Source organism: Homarus americanus, unplaced genomic scaffold (genome assembly GCF_018991925.1).
Source record: "Homarus americanus isolate GMGI-L3 unplaced genomic scaffold, GMGI_Hamer_2.0 scaffold21930, whole genome shotgun sequence".
NCBI classification, from domain to species: Eukaryota; Metazoa; Arthropoda; class Malacostraca; order Decapoda; family Nephropidae; genus Homarus; species Homarus americanus.
In genome coordinates, this window is record NW_024732309.1 from 1 (window position 1) to 19,282 (window position 19,282).

A 19,282-nucleotide genomic window follows, 5' to 3' on the forward strand; every position below is an offset into this window, starting at 1 on the left:
AAAGAGAAGGGAGAGGTAAAGGAAGGGAGAAAAATAATAAAAACAGTTATTTTACCCATAATAAACAGATACCTTGTAAACAACACTATTGACACGACTAACCTAACCTAAACCTAACCTAAACCTAACCTAACCTAAACCTAACCTAAACCTAACCTAAACCTAAACCTAACCTAAACCTAACCTAAACCTAAACCTAACCTAAACCTAACCTAAACCTAAGCTAACCTAAACCTAACTCCAATTCCAGGGCTGCTACCTTGATAAATATTGTTCATTTTATCTCAAGAATTTATCAGATATTAGTGAATGAGAGAGAGAGAGAGAAAGAATGGAGGGGAAGAGGAGGGGGGAGGAAGGAAGAGGGAGAGGGGAGGAGGGGGAAGAGGAGGGGGGAAGAGGAGGGGGGAAGTGGAGGGGGGAAGAGGAGGGGGGAGATGGAGAGAGCGGGCGAGAGGTGTGGAGGCTGGTATGGTCAGGTGGCCGGGAGGAGGGAGGGAGGAGGAAGGAAGTGGGAAGGAGTGGGAAGGGAGTGGGAAGGAGTGGGAAGGGAGTGGACGACAGAACACAATACATGGTGAGAGAATTAAGAGACACGAGACGATAACAAAGATAGCTAGAATGTGTGTGTGTGTGTGTGTGTCAGTCTCCAACAGTCAAACGTAACTGTAGGTATTTTAATAGAACAGTCACTTGACAGTTCCTTTCCTGTTATATGATCACCAGTCACCGTCCTTGTATAATCACCAGTTATAATCCCCGCCTCTCTCAGCCTCACCGACCCCGCTACTCCGAACCCAACGCCGCTACTCTGAACCCGACCCCGCTAATGTAAGCCTTACTTGCAGTGGTCATAGAGGTGACAGTCGCCTGCTGGGGATGATCTCACTTATGTAATTGAATATTTCCTGTTCCTCGGCCCAGTAAACTCATAACAAATTTCCTTTTAAAATAACGTATGATGTTTTCCACATCTCCCGGGGGATGGTTCAAGGTCACTGGGATGCTCGACGAATGATGAGTTTACTAGAAGGTACATGAGGCGGGCATCATGAGGCGGGCATCATGAGGCGAGCATCACGAGGCGAGCATCACGAGGCGAGCATCATGAGGCGAGCATCATGAGGCGGGCATCATGAGGCGAGCATCATGAGGCGAGCATCATGAGGCGGGCATCATGAGGCGGGCATCATGAGGCGGGCATCATGAGGCGATCATCATGAGGCGATCATCATGAGGCGAGCATCATGAGGCGGGCATCACGAGGCGAGCATCATGAGGCGGGCATCATGAGGCGGGCATCATGAGGCGAGCATAATGAGGCGAGCATAATGAGGCGGGCATCATGAGGCGAGCATCATGAGGCGAGGCATCATGAGGCGAGCATCATGAGGCGGGCATCACGAGGCGGGCATCATGAGGCGAGCATCATGAGGCGGGCATCATGATGCGGGCATCATGAGGCGAGCATCATGAGGCGGGCATCATGAGGCGAGCATCATGAGGCGGGCATCATGAGGCGGGCATCATGAGGCGAGCATCATGAGACGGGCATCACGAGGCGAGCATCATGAGGCGGGCATCATGAGGCGGGCATCATGAGGCGGGCATCATGAGGCGAGCATCATGAGGCGAGCATCATGAGGCGGGCATCATGAGGCGAGCATCATGAGGCGGGCATCATGAGGCGAGCATCATGAGGCGGGCATCATGAGGCGAGCATCATGAGACGAGCATCACGAGGCGAGCATCTGTATCGCGATTCTCAGATATGTGGAATTATATTTTTCCTAACCTTAACCTAACCTGACCAGGGCTGAAAAAACACATCTAATCACTGTATATTATCAGAATAATTACCAAGTCATCTACACCCGGTACTATGTATCTTCGTCAGAGTGAGACAGCGAAGTTTTCTGACATAATAGAAACCTTTGAGAATCCATGTGTTGGGAGGGGTGTTCGTGTGTGGGGTGTGTGGGGTGTTCGTGTGTGGGGTGTGTGGGGTGTTCGTGTGTGGGGTGTGTGGGGTGTTCGTGTGTGGAGGGGTGTGTGTGTGTGTGTGTGTGTGGAGGGGTGTGTGTGTGGAGGGGGGTGTGTGTGTGTATGGTTGGGTTGAAGAATAATACCAATACACAGTTGACAATATATTTATTAGGAAATATACTTACACATGTATTTATACTCATATTTGTACTAGTCTCAATAACATAATGGAATACATAACTGTCTTTTTCTGGGGTTGAAATTGGTGAAGAGATTAGTATATTTAGGAGAGGAGGAGAGAAACGCCGTCAGCAGCAGCAGGAGGGAGACTGAGTCCTTCTGTGGGAGGCATCATCTGCTCACACAGTCAACATGTTACTAGATGGCTCACCAGTAGCCCCAGGCAGTGTTGCGTCCTTCAGTGTTGTGATATATAAGCAAACTGAAAATGTAAGCCAGGGGACGGTACTGCTCTGGGTGTGCCTCCTGTAGTAGCCGCGTCAGCACACGTTACATCAGTAGTGGCTGATATAAATCTCTCAGACACAAGTATTCACTATACACATCACAGCACCATCGGAATTAGGAACATGAAATTTTATGAACAGTACAGTGTAGTACTTTAAGATGTCCAAAGATTCTGAAGAAAAAACTACCATTTATGACAGAGAATGAAGAGATACAAACAATGCTGTACTCGGTGTTGTAAGACAGGCATACACGAATGCCCAAGGTTCAGGTACAGGATTACAAGGCACTCATGACAGGTATGGAAGATAACATTTTCATTTCCACGTCTCACAATATTTACACAATTTACTCAATATATAAATATAGAATCTGTTAACAACTGGCCACTGAGTCCAGCTTCACCAGGGGCGCCAGTGAGGGTGCTGGTGATGGTGGTGGCGGTGGACGGGGTAGGGGGCGTGGCGACCCTCTCGGAGTCCGTGACATTGACTGGGCGCTGCCGGGGCCGGAAGGACGCACTGTGTTGGTCGCTGAACTGCTGGGGTGACGACCGGCCTGGGCAGGACAGCAGCCTTGGGTTTAAGTGTTGGGGGTGAGCGTGTCAAGCTTACAGACACGGTGAAGGATCGTTGTCTGGACACTGTCTGTGGTGCAGTACGGCGGTGGGGAGTAGCCAGGTCAAGTGGGACAACCTGGGGGGCGGGCTGGTGACCTACCGTGGCCTCGGGAGAGCTGGAGTGTCCAAACGAAGATTCCAAATGAGAGGAAACTAAATGATCACTACTGGTGCAAGTTTCAGGGCTAGCGAGGTCTTCTGGTGCGTCAGGTGCTGCCTGTGGGCTGCCCCGGGCTGACTCAGGGGAGGAGGGTGCACCTGCTGCTTCCGGGGACGCGGCGTTGGTCGGGGAACTGTTTCCGGAAGAAATGGCGGTCCAGGATGGTAATACCAGCGCCAGTTGTCCCGATGGGAGGCGCGCCTGTACTAATGGCACCCCCGTCAACGACCCCTGGGGCGCCTCCTGCTGCTGTGGTGAACCTTTTGATACTGGAACTTCGTCCATCTCTGCTTCAGACTTTATGTTGGCGGGTTCTGGTGTGGTGGTGGAACTAAGGTGTGAGAGGACGCGGGCATGGAGGTCAGGAGGCAGACCATTGAGGCCGGCGAGGAACCTGCTGACCTCAGCGGCACACTGGGTGAAGCCTGCACGATACTTGGCGGTGGAGTCCGTACTCTGGTGGCGGGAGGTAGAGGTATCCTGACGGTGGAGAGCCTGCACGTGCCTCACAGTCATCTCCAGAATGTCTGCCTTCTCCAGTTTGCTGTACCGCGTCGGCTGTGGGTGAGATATAATACATTAACAAACGTAATGGCCCAAGTGGTGTACTATTACCTTCGTCGTTAAGTGTGATGAAAATATTACATTCATTGTAGTGGAATTTCTACATTTATTATTCATTGTTGGTGACAACTACAGTCAACTAAAGACACGGATGGTGACTCACGTCTTTCCTCTGGGCGGTAAGGACGAGGTTCTTCAGCTCGTTGAGGCAGTGGTTGATCCTCTCCCTTCTACGCCGTTCCATCAACGGCTTGTTGCTCTGAAGGGACACACACACACACACACACACGGTCAGTAAAATGCTTAGAAAGACCTTCATGTGTGTACTTTAGCCTCATGTACAGGTCAATAGACACGAGAGTGATTACTGAAGTCTATAAACTGTGAAGCCTAAACATGTATACCCCTGAGGTACAGAGTTACACACACACACACACACACACACACTACCAAACCCTCGAACATGAAAAACTTGTCAGTCCAAAAATTTTTATAACTAATGATAAAACAGACGCCCATCTTGGATCACCTGAAGATTAGCACCCCAGCGTATTTCAACTCGATATTAAACCTAACCAAACCTAACCTAACCAAACCTAACCTAACCCAACCAAACCAAACCCAACCTAACCAAACCCAACCTAACCTAACCCAACCAAACCCAACCCCCTACGTTGTGTTATGGTATTAAGGTGAAATAAAGCTGAAGTAATCCCAAGCTTTCTTTCAACCGTTGATAGAAACTTTCATACAGTATATAATATATTTTGAGGGAAGTTTAAGACTCATGCAACGGTGGTACAGATGATGACCCCCCGCCCCTGACTTATGAACGAAGTGTATAAATCAAATATAGGGTTTACATAAAGGTGATTTAACTAATTAAACTATCCAACCAGGAGCGAACTCGTAGCAATGGTTCTTTTTTATTAGACATTTTTAGATTTAGGCTGGAATTAAGTTAGGTTAGGAAACAGAGTAGTGGATGAGTGGAACAAATTACCAAACATCATCATTAACTCTAATACGCTGGATAGCTTCAAACACAGGTTGGGTGGATATATGAGCAATAGGGGTTGGGTGTAAACGGGACAGACTAGTATGGATCAGTATACACAGACTGACACACTTGAATGGTCCACCTCCCCTCCCAGCGTAACATACCGAACACCTGCCAGCACGCGTCACACCACCTGTTTCATTCATTATTCTTCCTCTCTTTAACTTACTCGTTAACTTTGCTCCATCTATTATGTCTCTTAGGTCAAGTTACATGAACATAGCCCGTCAGTGTCACAACTAATGGAGAGTGAGGGAGTGAGAGGGAGGGAGGGAGAGGGAGGGAGAGAGGGAGAGGCATGAGATTACCTGCAAACAACACCTCTCAATTCCAAAGATCATCTGCATGTTAGACACCCCATCTAAGGCTTAACCAACCTAACGCTAAGCTAACCTAACTTAACCAAACTCTCTAGGGTGTCTAATCTTCAGGTCCAGTTCTAATGATTAGCTTGTGATTTAGTGACGTTATTCCCTTAACCTATACTTGCATATATTTTACTTGATAAAACTAAACGAAATGAATACATACTTACATATACACAAACATACATATACACACACATACACACACACCCCTGTACTGTGAAGGGGTACATTATAGGCCTACATATCCGCACACAACCTCTAAATTACACATTACTCTGTATTCACTAAAATGCTAGTTTAATTTACAACACACAGTAAGAACAGTGGTTGTTTGAGTGAATAATTAAATGTATTCAATTTATTTACAACAATATAACACTTTACTGTATAATGTTTACGGTAATTAAAACATGTGTCAGTCCACTACACATAAGGTACCTACTCGTCTGGTCTTGTGGGTGTCTGCCATGCTGGAGTTGCTTGACGTACACATTATCACTCCACTGTCTCTTAATACCTTCCTCAGGTTAATGTCTGTCTCGCGTAAAATAATTCTTGTTTAAATTAAGGCACTAGTCCATGGGTGTAATCGAGGCACACGTCTGCAGCGCCAGTCGCGTGTCTCGGTCTGGTCTGCACGTCCGGCACGGTCTGGTCTGCACGTCCGGCACGGTCTGGTCTGCACGTCCGGCACACGTGGCCACGAGACGTCAACTGATACTCGCACACGATATTCACCCAAGGCGCACTCCAGCAGTGTTACCAGATAGCTCTAGTCACGTTATATTACCTATTTTACCATCAGTTTAATTCGTAAAAACAGTTTTAACAAATGATTGTAAAACAGATACATCGTTTGATACTGATATGACGATAATAATTCAATATTTCCTTATTTTTACTCGTTGTAAATTATATCTCGTTATCACTAGTAGGGGGTGTGATAATGACGTCATAGTACACAACCACGCCTCTTACGCGCGCTATCGTTAAACGTCATTATCACACCGACCAATCACAGCCACGAAAAATCTAAGAACACGTGAAGAGTTCCTTGATTGGGTAGCGGGTGAGGTAGGCGGGGCCATCACCCACGTGTCAGGTAGGAGGGGGGGCGGGGCTCCTCCACGTGGCTCCTCAGATATCAATTTATAAGATTCTGTTGAGTTCCCGTCAGCCATCTCCCCTCACTCTCACCCGTCTCCTTTATTTCTGTCTCTTTCTTCTATCTTCCACCTGTCCCTCACTCTTCCACCTGTCTCTCACTCTTCCACCTGTCTCTCACTCTTCCACCTGTCTCACCCTTCCACCTGTCCCTCACTCTTCCACCTGTCTCACCGTTCCACCTGTCTCTCACTCTTCCACCTGTCTTTCACTCTTCCACCTGTCCCTCACTCTTCCACCTGTCTCTCACTCTTCCACCTGTCTTTCACTCTTCCACCTGTCTCACTCTTCCACCTGCCTCTCACTCTCCACCTGTCTCTCACTCTTTCACCCTGTCCTCACCTTTCCACCTGTCTCTCACCCTTCCACCTGTCTCTCTCACTCTTCCACCTGTCCCTCACTCTTCCACCTGTCTTCCCTGTTCTCCCACCCGTCTCCTCACTCTTCCACCTGTCCCTCACTCTTCCACCTGTCTCTCACTTCCACCTGTCTCACCTCCACCTGTCTCACCCTCCACCTGTCTCTCACTCTTCCACCTGCCCTCTCACTCTTCCACCTGTCTCTCACTCTTCCACCTGTCTCTCACCTTCCACCCGTCTTCACCTTCCAATCTGTCTTTCACTCTCTTCCACCTGTCTCTCTCACTCTCTCCACCTGTCTCTCACTCTTCCACCTGTCCCCACCTTCCACCTGTCTCTCACTCTTCCACCTGTCTCTCACTCTTCCATCTGTCTCTCACTCTTCCATCTACTAACTGGCTATTAACTAACCATCTATTTGATACATTATTAAAATAGTCTAACAAAACACAAGACCAAAATAGGTTAACAGGTTCATTTGTGTCTGAGAGAGAGAGAGAGAGAGAGAGAGAGAGAGAGAGAGAGAGAGAGTTAAATTAGACAAGTCGATGGAAAACACAACATTTATAGGAAAAAACCCAAACAATAATTTCAGGACAATGCCTTTACATATATTCCCTATAGCACTTCATTATCACTTTTATCCGTAGTCATGTCAACATCCACATCACCTCGACACGTCTAACACACACACACACACACACACACACACACACACACACATACTAATAACTCATACTATCACTACTACAGGTGGATGAGTGTACTGTATTACGCGTGGATGATATAATGTTTCTAGGTTCTTGCAATGTAAAAACGAAAAGAATATATCGATGGCTGTAATATATTCGATAAGCTGAGACCAGTATCAGATATTTCCAAGTAGTGTAAATTAACCCTGAAATGCCTTAAACACCATTTAAAATTTACGATCTTGTTTAATTTACATATAAAACAAATTTTGGGAGTTTATTTCCCTCTGAGGTTACAACATACATTACATCGCTGTATAGGAATTTTGCCTAAAATTGGATGACATAAAAAATGACGCCACCGTGATTTCATAACCAGAAAATACGAGCCGATTATCTACGTTCTTTTATTTATAGACCTAAAAAGTTATTCTTGACCTTGGATCACTTTTAACAAGGAATGCACACGGGACCATACATTACCACCCATACAGATACCAATATTTAGTTCTCTACTATATTTAGGACTATTCTATATTCAACTCTTCAATACGTGGACCAAGGATGTGGATGTGTTATATAAGTCATATTATCAAGTTTCCGGACAATACACCAAGTGTTCCTTAACATTACGAAATGCAAGGATACAGTAACCCTAATCACAACTATACTGCTTACAACACTTCCCTGGATACTGTCGATAAGGAGAAAGATCTAGGCATTGTGAGAGAGATCATTTACTATGGAGGAGATGCAACAAGTGCGGGGCAGCAGGAGAGAACAATCAGAAATTTGGGAATTATTAAACGTAACCCCCACCACCCCCAATACAAAGATGGGAAAATACTCCTTCAACTGCACAGCGACTATCCAAAAACTTATTTACACTTTAATTACCCAGAAACTAATTTAATGTAAAGATCCCAGGAGCCATAACCAGAATTTTTCACCCAGTAAGGTTTTTTTTCTTCTCATAGGCGGACAATAAAAACGACATATTCAAGAGGATGCAGCTATGTGCTTCCAAATTCCACTAAAATAACTCACTTTAAGTTTTCTTCGAATGTGGCCCTGAAAACTGAAGAGCCTGTCAAGGAGCACCTTATTTTACCACGAAATATTTTATCTGAAAAGCAAAATTTAACATTCAACAAGGAATATTGTGTTTTCTTCAAATAACTACCAGCTCATGAGAGAGGAAGAACCATAACAAACTGAGGGGATGACTTAAAGGAAGAACCAGATAACTAAGAGACGTCCTCCTCGTTTCATCAAGGATCACCAAGATCTGATTGGATCCAGATTCAATCCTCTATGGCGAGAAGTGCACTGAGAAATATATTTTACGTATTCTGATTCAATCTGGAATAGAGTTTTGGTAATGGCAAGAAACATTAGACTTGTCAGTTCTATAAGAGGATGCAAGATGCTGCAATGAAAGGTGACTTAAAAGACCAAGTAATAATGGCGTAAGGGAATTCAAAGTTCCGGAAACTGTTTGAGATAATGATATACACAAGTCACCATCTACCGTTATAGAACATCACTGGATCAAGAAAATTTACCGAGTGATACCAGATGAACAACGATGCCATAGAGAAATCCGACTGCGAGAGAGATTTAGGAGTAATGATAAGTAGGAACCTTAAGCCAAGTAAACAATGTGTTTTTGCTCGTAACAAGGCTAATAAAGTACTTGGGTTCATACAAAGGAGTGTTAGTTACAAGACTAGCGAGGTCATCCTAAAACTGTATTTTGCTCTTGTGAGACCACACCTGGATTACGCAGTTCAGTTCTGGTCACCGTATTACAGAATGGATATAGAATCCTTGGAAAGAATTCAGAGGAGAATGACAAGACTAATCCTGGGCATTAGGAACCTTGAGTATAGAGACAGGTTAAAGCATCTTAATTTGCACTCCCTCGAGAGACGTAGAGCGAGGGGTGACCTGATAGAGGTGTATAAGTGGAAGGCAGGGCTAAACAAAGGGGACATTACAAAGGTACTCAAACTATCCAACCAGGAGCGAACTCGTAACAATGGTTTTAAATTAGACAAATTTAGATTTAGGCGTGAAATAGGTAAACACTGGTTTGGAAATAGAGTAGTGGATGAGTGGAACAAGTTACCAAATATCATCATTAACTCGAATACGCTGAATAGCTTCAAACATAGGTTGGATGCTCATATGATCAATAGGGGTTGGGTGTAAACGGGACTGCCCAGTATGGGCCAATAGGCTTGCTGCAGTTTCCTCCATTCTTATGTTCTTATGTTATACAGCAAACGTGATCCCGACCATCAACGCGGGAGGTAACGGCGACTCACTCAGCAGAGACGCAAGACTCCGGAGCGAGTACAAAAACAATAACTATTATATAAAACTGACTTTAAGACATACCTGAAGTGTGATGTGTTGTGGTGTGCTACGGTCCCCCCAGGAGCTGTTAACTTTCACCTACCTGGGAAAAAAAAAACAACAATCAGATAAACCTTCCGTCTCGCTTTACTTCTATAAAAATATTGGTAAAGGTTAAGGAGAATTCCGCCACTTACACCACGTTATATATTGAAAGGGTCTCGCGTATGTGTTGTTCTAAAGTAAAAATATTTATTCGGTGTAGGAAGATGATTAAATTATGTCTATGAAGGAAAACTGTATATATTTAACATGCCTCATTAAATAAACATCTAAGCATTGCACAAAAAAATGTCTGAAAAGATTCTGCCCCTCCAAACATTAATCAAATGGCAACTCTCTCCCTAACCTTCAATTGGTACACTTGTCTATTGCGTTTTAATAGGAACAGAGGTAGTGGTCTTGTGCTCACGTCGCCTTTATGGTAGGTGAAGCCTGAAACGACATTTTCACTAAAACAACTGATGCCAATACTCGTATGTTCCTCTACTCTTCACAGTCCTGTCCGGAATAAGGCTTTAATATACTCTATGTGAACCCATTGTTATGTAATATTAACCACGAGTCTCGCAAGAAAACTATCAATTTTCTCACAAGTTAATGTATCTCTTGAAGACAACGCCTTCCCTGGGTCGAGAAAAACGGCAAATTGAAATTGGTCACAGCAATTACAAGTTAAGTACCGTTTCCTTTTGTTGGCACTTTTAATTAATTAACACGCGTCCACCTAAACGTCCGTCCATCGCCAATTCCTACCGTAATCTTGGAGCAGCTCGCTAACACCAGAACGAGTTGCTCGATTTAATTAATTTTTTCCACAGCTGTTCTTCTGATGACAGTAATACAATATACGGGGCCTAAAAGAACCTCCTGGCTAAGGATAATACTAGAGAAGGATGGTCCACTCCTACGGGCGAACTCGTTTACCTCCCTTTGGTTTGCTTAATATTTACCCTATCAGTGATACAGCCATAAACAGATCCACCAATCACAATCACCTTTACATACAGCCTTCCTTTACCAAGTATTGCCGGGTAAAATTGCGATTAGGAAACCCAGGGTGGGGTCAGTGTATCTTTAGTTGAGACTGTACTGTGCCCAAAATAGGTTATTCATTGTAGATTTTCCTGTTGATCCCAAAAATGTATATATATCGTTTTAAATATTTTTGAAACACATTATTTATAAGGTTAGGTTAGGATATATTTTCGGAATCATGAAAATCTATATACAGAAACATATTTTTACATTATGGGGGATCCGGTACATGAAACCGAAAAGACCTAACCTAATAATTATGTAAATGGTATATTTTTTCATAAATCATTTCTCAAAAACAAAACAAAAATATAGTGTACTGACCACAGTCATACATGTTAGTTAATGTAAAACCAGATGATTCATGTTACACTCAACAGCCCATAAAACATGTAGCTGTAAGTTCTTTCTTGAGTCGCCTTACTGAGACACCTGTGTTTGTATATTTAAAATTACAAATGGATGCCTAAGTGTTACTGTAAGATATATATACCTGCTTACAGTCGAGACATTCAAGGTTCATTGTGAGTGATGGTGAAAGCTTCAACTGTATTTACTTTTAATGAAATTGTCAAGTCAAGTGTTAGAGTTTGCAATAGAGGTGAGGATCCTGTCTCTGCCTGGTGAAACGTTAAGAGATTTCTCCTGGTGCAACTGAAGTCATATTGCTTTGATTCACAGTCATCAGGGAATCAGATGACTATAGAGTATTGAAATTATTATCAGTTTTATATTTAAGAAAGTCATTAATCATCTGAGAGAGACCTGTCAACTACTAACTGCCCTGAATATAATGACTGGGAATGAAAGCCCCTTGTTCCCCCTAAGGCCGACTCACCATGAAACGTAACTGCCAGTATCAGTAGTTATGTCAAACTCAATCACTGATTAGATTGTAAGTGTTAACCTTAAGAAATTGATCTGACCCATGACACTGATTCCCATAGCCCAATGTGTACTGCAACTGAGTTAAATGAATATGTACACCAGTTCTTGTTGTGGCATCATGGGGTATATAACTGATGTATGAGAGCTTGCCTCTTAATGCGCCTTCCTTATCTATCAGGTACACACTGTGCCACACACCACATTAAGTGAATTTGACAAGTTGAACTTTCTTTTAATATCAGTGTCCTGTTTTAATGTAGCTGAATGTCTTATATATCAAATGATACTGTAACGTAACTAGGCGCTTTCTGTGTTGAATGACCCATTCATTCCCTTGCTGGCCGTGTTTTGTGACGTTTGGTATTTTAACTTTAATCACTTCTTCACGCTCATTCCCAGTCTATCAGGCATAGTATGTGTTGTTGCCATTGCCGAGAGTCAGTAGCCGCCTGCAAGCAAGGTGTCCGAAACATGATGTCTTTAATGGCAACAATCGCCTTAAGTATGATTAACGCCAGCAGTACGACGAAAACGATTAATAGCAACAATCGCCTATGTATGCAGGCTGTCTTGTATGGCCACCTCGTTGGTTAGGGGGTTGCCTCGGCCGCCGCAATAACTGCAGCGTCATCTGCCGGGGTGGTCCTCCGAGGGGCTCCTGCTCTCCCTAATATAACACAATAAAACACACCCATATTCAAAATGATTTTGACACTCTAGGTTACCGAAACTGTAAATTTACATTTCAAATATAAACATGGTTAGAAATTATAATCCAGCTTCCATAACTCTACTACAGAATCTACACAATATTTTCAGTATGAAAAGAAGGTTACAGCAGTGATTATTATTTCCGATAGATCACCAACTTCAAAAATATCAAAATATAGCCTTACCCATAGTGATGCTGAATTTAGCTGTTAATAAACTTAGGTTAGGATTCCTCCATCAACCTATATAAATATTAATATGAAGTTCCGTGCTCGAGCTTTCCGAATCTTTACCTAAACCTTGAATATGATGCAGGTCTCTCATTCTCTATCCTTCATTCATCAATGCTGCTATGGTCCGCTCCTTTGCCGAGACAGTTATAACTTACAGTACCTAAGTCGTTAAGGTTACCGCTCTCCAACCATCTCCTTATCCACCTCATCACAGTTGTGGGGGACAGGCCAACTTCATGTGCCATACCCCGTAAGGAGAGACCATTATCACGGAGTGGTAATGTGACCTCTGAGCACCAACTTCTCGTCTCTCCTATTCATGTTGGCTTGGTGGAGCTTCTGGTCACTCTCATCAGCGGCAAATAACAACACCACCTCGGTGAAACACACACACACATATATACTGTGTATATAGCTAGAGTATTATACGAAAAACTTCAAGGAATGAATACATTGAACTCTTGATATATGAGCTCTGTTCGCCTACTTCTTATGGTGTTCATTCGAAACCAATTTCTCTGTTGTATTCTGATATCCGACTGAATACTCCTATCACTACAGCTTTCTTCTCTCGTCAGCAGGATATTCATATCAATATCCTTCCCATCTCTCCTTTTGATGAGAATTCGTTCGAATCACACTGCTCCGTTGAGAGTTCCACTGTGTGTGTTGGTGTAGTGACCTGTCGTCCAGGAAGGGTACAACAGGCTATGCCAGTGTACCTCGAACTTCTGAACACATGAAACCGAAAAGACCTTCGTGGTGTAAAACTGGTGTAAAGCTGTGCAGCAGCTTCCACCATCTCTCTTACTGAAGAACCGACAGGAGTATATTCCTTAAGTAGGCAAATAATTATATTTTACTGCAAAAAATCAATGTGTTGCTTTGAGAAATTATCCCAAGATATCCAAGGTTGGATGTCAATAACCTACTGAGGATTAAAAACTTAACATTGAGTGGGCTTTCCTTCTCTAGTTTTAGAATCCTTGACCTGACTGAACCAACCAAAGAAACCTACCTAACACTACCTAACTTCCTTGCCGGGTGGCAGAGCCCCCAGGACTCCATGTCATATTAAATAAAATGGACTAACTTTGATATCTGGTACTAGTGAAATCACCTTTCTTGAAGCGGCATGGTGTAATTTTACATTCCGGTTGTTGCACGTTAACAAAACACGAGCAGACAACAACACACACTGTTAATGAGAGATTTTTCGAAGGAATATTGACGATAAATAATTACAGTATTTTTTGCACATACAGAGCACGTACAGGCATCAATTTAGTGTCATATGATCAGTTTTTCACCGTGTTTTACCCCACAATTTCCGTTATCCTTCATATTCTGCCCACTACAGGTTATTTATGATCATAGAGAAAAACTAAAAAAAAAAATACTTATAATTAAAATAAATAGATGTCCTATTGATTTTTATACTTAGTATGATGCAAAGAACATTTGTGGAAAATGAATAATATCAAACAACTCCTGGTGTTAGCAGTCTGCTCTAGTATTACACCAAAACCAAACCTAACCTAACCTTACCTTAATTATCAGTTGCTGGAGGATAAAGTGATAGCATTTGTAGGTACTTTGTCCAACCGAGTGCCCTTAAACGCAATGCCACAGTGAGAATTCTTTGTCTTGGCGAGTTCCGTCTTTAAGTATAAAACCAAAGTCTGGACCGACACTTTACACACTTAACGCAAGCTGGCAGAATACCATGAGCCTTAAAAATGTAAATGGCAACGGCTTCTTTTTCTAAGATACGACCGAGACGCCATAAACACTTCACTATGACATGTTATAACACTTCACTGTGACACTATATAACACTTCACTGACACTTTTTAACACTTCACTGTAACACTTCACTGATACTTTATAACACTTCACTGTGACATATAAACACATCAACAAAGCAAGTGTCAGAGCTTCATGGGACTGAATGAACTTGTCTCATTTTACTGTAAGAAGACTTCCTATCTCTCTCCCTGAATTTACAAAATACCTGATTCGCTGATCATAGAACAACCTGCCAGATACATTTAGGAGTTAGTTCATGTTCAGTACTTGCCAGCAGTGAGTAACAGACGAGACAGATCGCCCAAGAGGCTCATAAGTGGTGAAGAGAGGATAAAAGTAAAAGTAGAAACCATGCAATTATCCGGGTTTTTTCCAACTGAAAATATTATATACAAATATTTTTTTTGTTTACTATTTTACTTATAAAGACTATTATCCCATATGACTGAGTTCATTGTAACGAACAAATATCACCCCTGGTCATGAACATTTGAAACACCACTTTAAACTCTGTCTCCGCTCAGTACTCAAAGTGTCAGTTAATTGTGAAGAAACTCTGAGAATTTTCTTATTTTGTTAAACCCAGTTTACTAACTGAATAAAACAAAAAGAAAATGCCTAATGGAACACAACTATATTAAATCGTCATATTTCGAAGACGGTCACCAGGCAGAACTATCAACACACCACCAAAGCAACGTGATAAAAGTATATAACTAAAACATTATCCTTATACACTTGTGATTCACTTCAATGTTGAACTAATGTGTTATACAGGTACAGACTGAAGGTAAACTTACTAGGAGACGACAAGTTACACTTATTAAACAACTTGGGTGTTCCATGTTTTGTTTTGTATGACGGGGACTAGCCCACCCAGGCACAGGTCATCTACCCATAACGGGGCTTTGGGGGGAAAAAAAATAAGAGTAAAGAGAAATTAAAAATAGAAGAGAAAAATATTATATTAATCTACACCACGAAGATGCCTGGAAACCAGCTTTTTGAAGTGAGACAGATTGTATGAGTATGGAAACAAACACAGAAGGCAGAGCATTCCACGGTTTGGCTGTGTGAGGAAAGAAGGGTGTACTCAATGTGGCTTTAGACCATCTCGTGGCACCACTGACATGATCTTTGCTGCCCGTCAGATACAGGAAAAGCGCAGCCAACAGCGTCGTGACCTGTACATAGCTTTCATCGACCTAACCAAGGCCTTCGACTCGGTCAACAGGGAAGCCCTCTGGTGGACCCTCAACCGTTGTGAAGTAACTCCTCGATGGCATGAACGGCAGTGTCCTGCACAACGGCACCCAGTCAGAGTTCTTCCCCATCCAAACAGGGGTTAAACAAAGGTGTGTACTGGCACCAACTCTCTCTTCCATTTTCTTGGCTGCCTTCCTTACTCGTGCCAGTGCCAATTTAGCCGGCCGGCTGGACTCAAGTACTGGATGAAGGGTCTTTTCAACGTATGACGACTCCAGGCAGGAACAAAGGTGTCGGCAACTTCCATTACTTAACTTCAGTATGCAGATGAACTCACCCTTGTCGCTCACACTGAATGCGACCTACAGGAGAACCTGAACACCTACGCATAGTATGCACACTTCAGCATTGAGTTGAATGTACATAAGACTCAGGTTCTCGTTCAGCCTGCCCCTGGTTCAGACACACCTCCACCATCCATCCAGTTTAACGGTCCTACCCTCTCTAATGTTACCCACTTTCAGTACCTCGGCTCCCACCTGTTCACCACCGAGCACATCAATGAAGAGATTTGGGGCGCTGGTGATAGAGCAGTACCGCTCTTGCCAACTAGAGTCATGTAAACACAAATACCGACACTTCCCTCGACAGAAGCAGTGACCTGTGCCCTGGTGGGCTAATCCCGTAAAAAAAAAAATAATTAAAAAAAAAATGGAGTAGGTATTGTGGAACTGCCGTATAAGAACAGGAGGATCAACCAACTTTTTTTATTCACAAGAGAAATTGGAAATAAACAAACAGTTTCATGCATGTTTGAAAGAGGGCCTTAAATGACTTGAATTATATTAAATGACTTTGAACGAGTTTAAATGTGTTACCATAGTATTAAAAACCAATAAAAATAAATAATAATAATAATAATACTAAAACTAATTTATTGTTATTAACTATTGTATGTACAGAATAATTATCACGTAGTTAATTCAGGATTATTAAATAAACTAAACTCGGCTATAGAAATTATTATTCATCGTTTTAGGTAGAACTTGGATTTTAATTTTTTATTTATATAGGGAGAAAGAAAAGCTTTATTCTAGTACATTTCCATTGCAAATTTATATTTTCCTTGTATTTTAACCAATATTACCCCCATTGCCAACAATATTAGTTCAAAGTGGCAGGGCTTTGAAGTAGAGGGAAAAAGTGGGGTAAAATACTAAAAAGAACACCAAACAAACCTTTTAAACCTTACCTAGTCCTGAGTATGTGTGAGGGGTTCAATATTTCATGATACAGCATCGTGTATATACAGATGTGTCAGTGATCAAGGTACAGTGTGTGGCAAACTGTGTACATTACTCTATAATGGTCAAAATTTTAATAAAAGAAACATTCTTAACAATACTTTATTATGTAACAAAACACATGTCATCACAGTTTACAAAGAAAAGAATGGAATGGACACAGAGTACACTGAATGTCTTTAAATGGGAACTTTTTTACTGCAATTGACAAAATCTGGTTCCAACCACAAACCCTCTCTGAAGTACTTTCACAGAATTACATACAGCAATACTTTCCTTGGTAGACCAAACCTTTACCTCTGTATGTGAGATGCAAACATGATGTCACCATGCTATCTCCATCCTAGAAGGGTTGGTTACATCATTATGGAGTCGCCTGTTTCTTTACCTTCTCACCGGGCTGCTATTACTGCCACAAACATCATATTCATAAGTTAAATGATTTGGGAGAATGTTGCAGCACAAACCAGTAACAACAGACAGTGAACTCACATATAAAGGATAAATTCATTGTCTTTGTCAACATTAGCATGAGTTGCAAGAACCTGCCTCGATGTACAGTATACAGTACTGTATCTATAAATATACTGTATAGTAAATCCTCACTATAACAAACTTCACACAAACATCTCTGTACCATATATCTTGCTTTATCATTAAGATTAAAGGATAGTAAAGTAACTGTCAACTAAAAATATATACTGTATTGTGAAATACAGTAGTATATTTTATGTCAAGATTTGACCATCCTTAATAAAATATTTAAGGTTATTTTTTAATCTTCTACATAATACACTAGAGTAAAGGAGGAGAAAATGCACAATTAGGAAACTGCCACAGTGACTGTGTGTGTGGTGGTGTGAGTGATGCATCTACTTGTCTTCATGTGAGATGTGGAGTACAAGTTACATATTAACTGTAGGAGAATGACGCATTGAAAGATTCTCGTAGACTTAATAACACTGAATGTGTCCCAGAATAGTGAAGTTATGTTAGTGTACAGGTACAGTATTTGCAGAACTAATAACAAAACCAAACTGACACAAGTACTGCACTATAGTTTAGTACATGCTCTCCATGGACACATGCTTATGATAGTATCCACTTTACATAATTATCCATTTTATGAAAGCCTCAAAAACCCTAAATTATTAGTTGACAGATATTTTACTGTAATATAACACATCAAAGTTCATTACAGAGTTAATAAGTTGAACTAAATGGTGACTTCATCCAAAGTAACAAAGACAGTGCATTAAAGGTTGAAGTACAGTCACCCAAAACACTATCTCCACAAAACTGTGTTGAAAAAATACGACACAATGGACGAAGGATTTTGACAACCCTACCGAGACAACAGGAGTAACAGTGTTCATTCTGAAATTCATCAACCCCTCAATTAGATAGTTTTTTGAGTGTCTGTACAATATATACCACAAAATACACTGTGTAGCATACAGCCCTTAGTTAAACATCATATAATATGCAGATCCTTCACACTGAATATCACAGATGATAGCATAACAGTACATTCTTTACAGTGAAGTACAGAATGCTGTTTTTGTTTCATATTTTTTTTTAATATTCTTAACTTTTATCTTCTGTTTTCAGTTGCGGTGTCCCTGATTTTAATGCGACTCTTTATACCACCGTACGTGGTTGCTTCTTAATATAAAGTACAGTACTCACTTCAGCCCTAAGTATTTTGTTATAGAGAGTTCTTACCATACATATACATTAAAGAGTAAGCCAACACTTAGTTATATATTACTGTTACAGAACCATTCCCCACTCATACTACTGTACGAGTTAAATCTTCACACCAGCAATAATATATATATATATATATATATATATATATATATATATATATATATATATATATATATATATATATATATATATATATATATATATATATATATATATATATATATATATATATATATAAAGTTAAACAGGGTCAGGTCAGCAGAATATGATGTAACAAGGTGTTGTAAAACAACAACCATCATAATCTGAGGAATGCTTTAGGAATGTTAATTACCAAGCAAAGTTTGCACTATCACTAATGACTTACTGAAATATAATCCAAATACCTTGCACTTCATTTACACACTGGCCTATAATTAAGATGAACACTAGGGCAAAAAATTTCATAAGTAATCCTATTTACAGTAGTACTGTAATGGTGTCACAGTCTGTCCATCGACCTAATATATAATGACTGGA

General features: G+C 41.5%; 1 protein-coding gene across 1 annotated transcript; it reads right to left on the reverse strand.

Annotated features, from left to right (window-relative positions):
* Positions 1–2,136: 2,136 nt before the first annotated feature.
* LOC121868457 (transcription factor HES-4-like) lies at positions 2,137–5,926 on the reverse strand. Its single transcript, XM_042369100.1, has 3 exons — positions 5,668–5,926; positions 3,961–4,056; positions 2,137–3,791 (listed from the first exon to the last, which is right to left on the reverse strand). The coding sequence occupies exons 1-3, from the start codon at positions 5,716–5,718 to the stop codon at positions 2,856–2,858; spliced, it is 1,083 nt and encodes a 360-aa protein (XP_042225034.1). The 5' UTR covers positions 5,719–5,926; the 3' UTR covers positions 2,137–2,855.
* Between the last annotated feature and the right edge of the window lie 13,356 nt (positions 5,927–19,282).

Coding starts and splice junctions, on each gene's coding strand:
- LOC121868457 (XM_042369100.1), bottom strand. CDS start 5,718: ATGTGTACGTCAAGCAACTCCAGCATGGCAGACACCCACAAGACCAGA. Junction 4,057..5,667: donor ACACCCACAAGACCAGACGA/GTAGGTACCTTA, acceptor GTGTCCCTTCAG/AGCAACAAGCCGTTGATGGA. Junction 3,792..3,960: donor TTACCGCCCAGAGGAAAGAC/GTGAGTCACCAT, acceptor TCTCACCCACAG/CCGACGCGGTACAGCAAACT.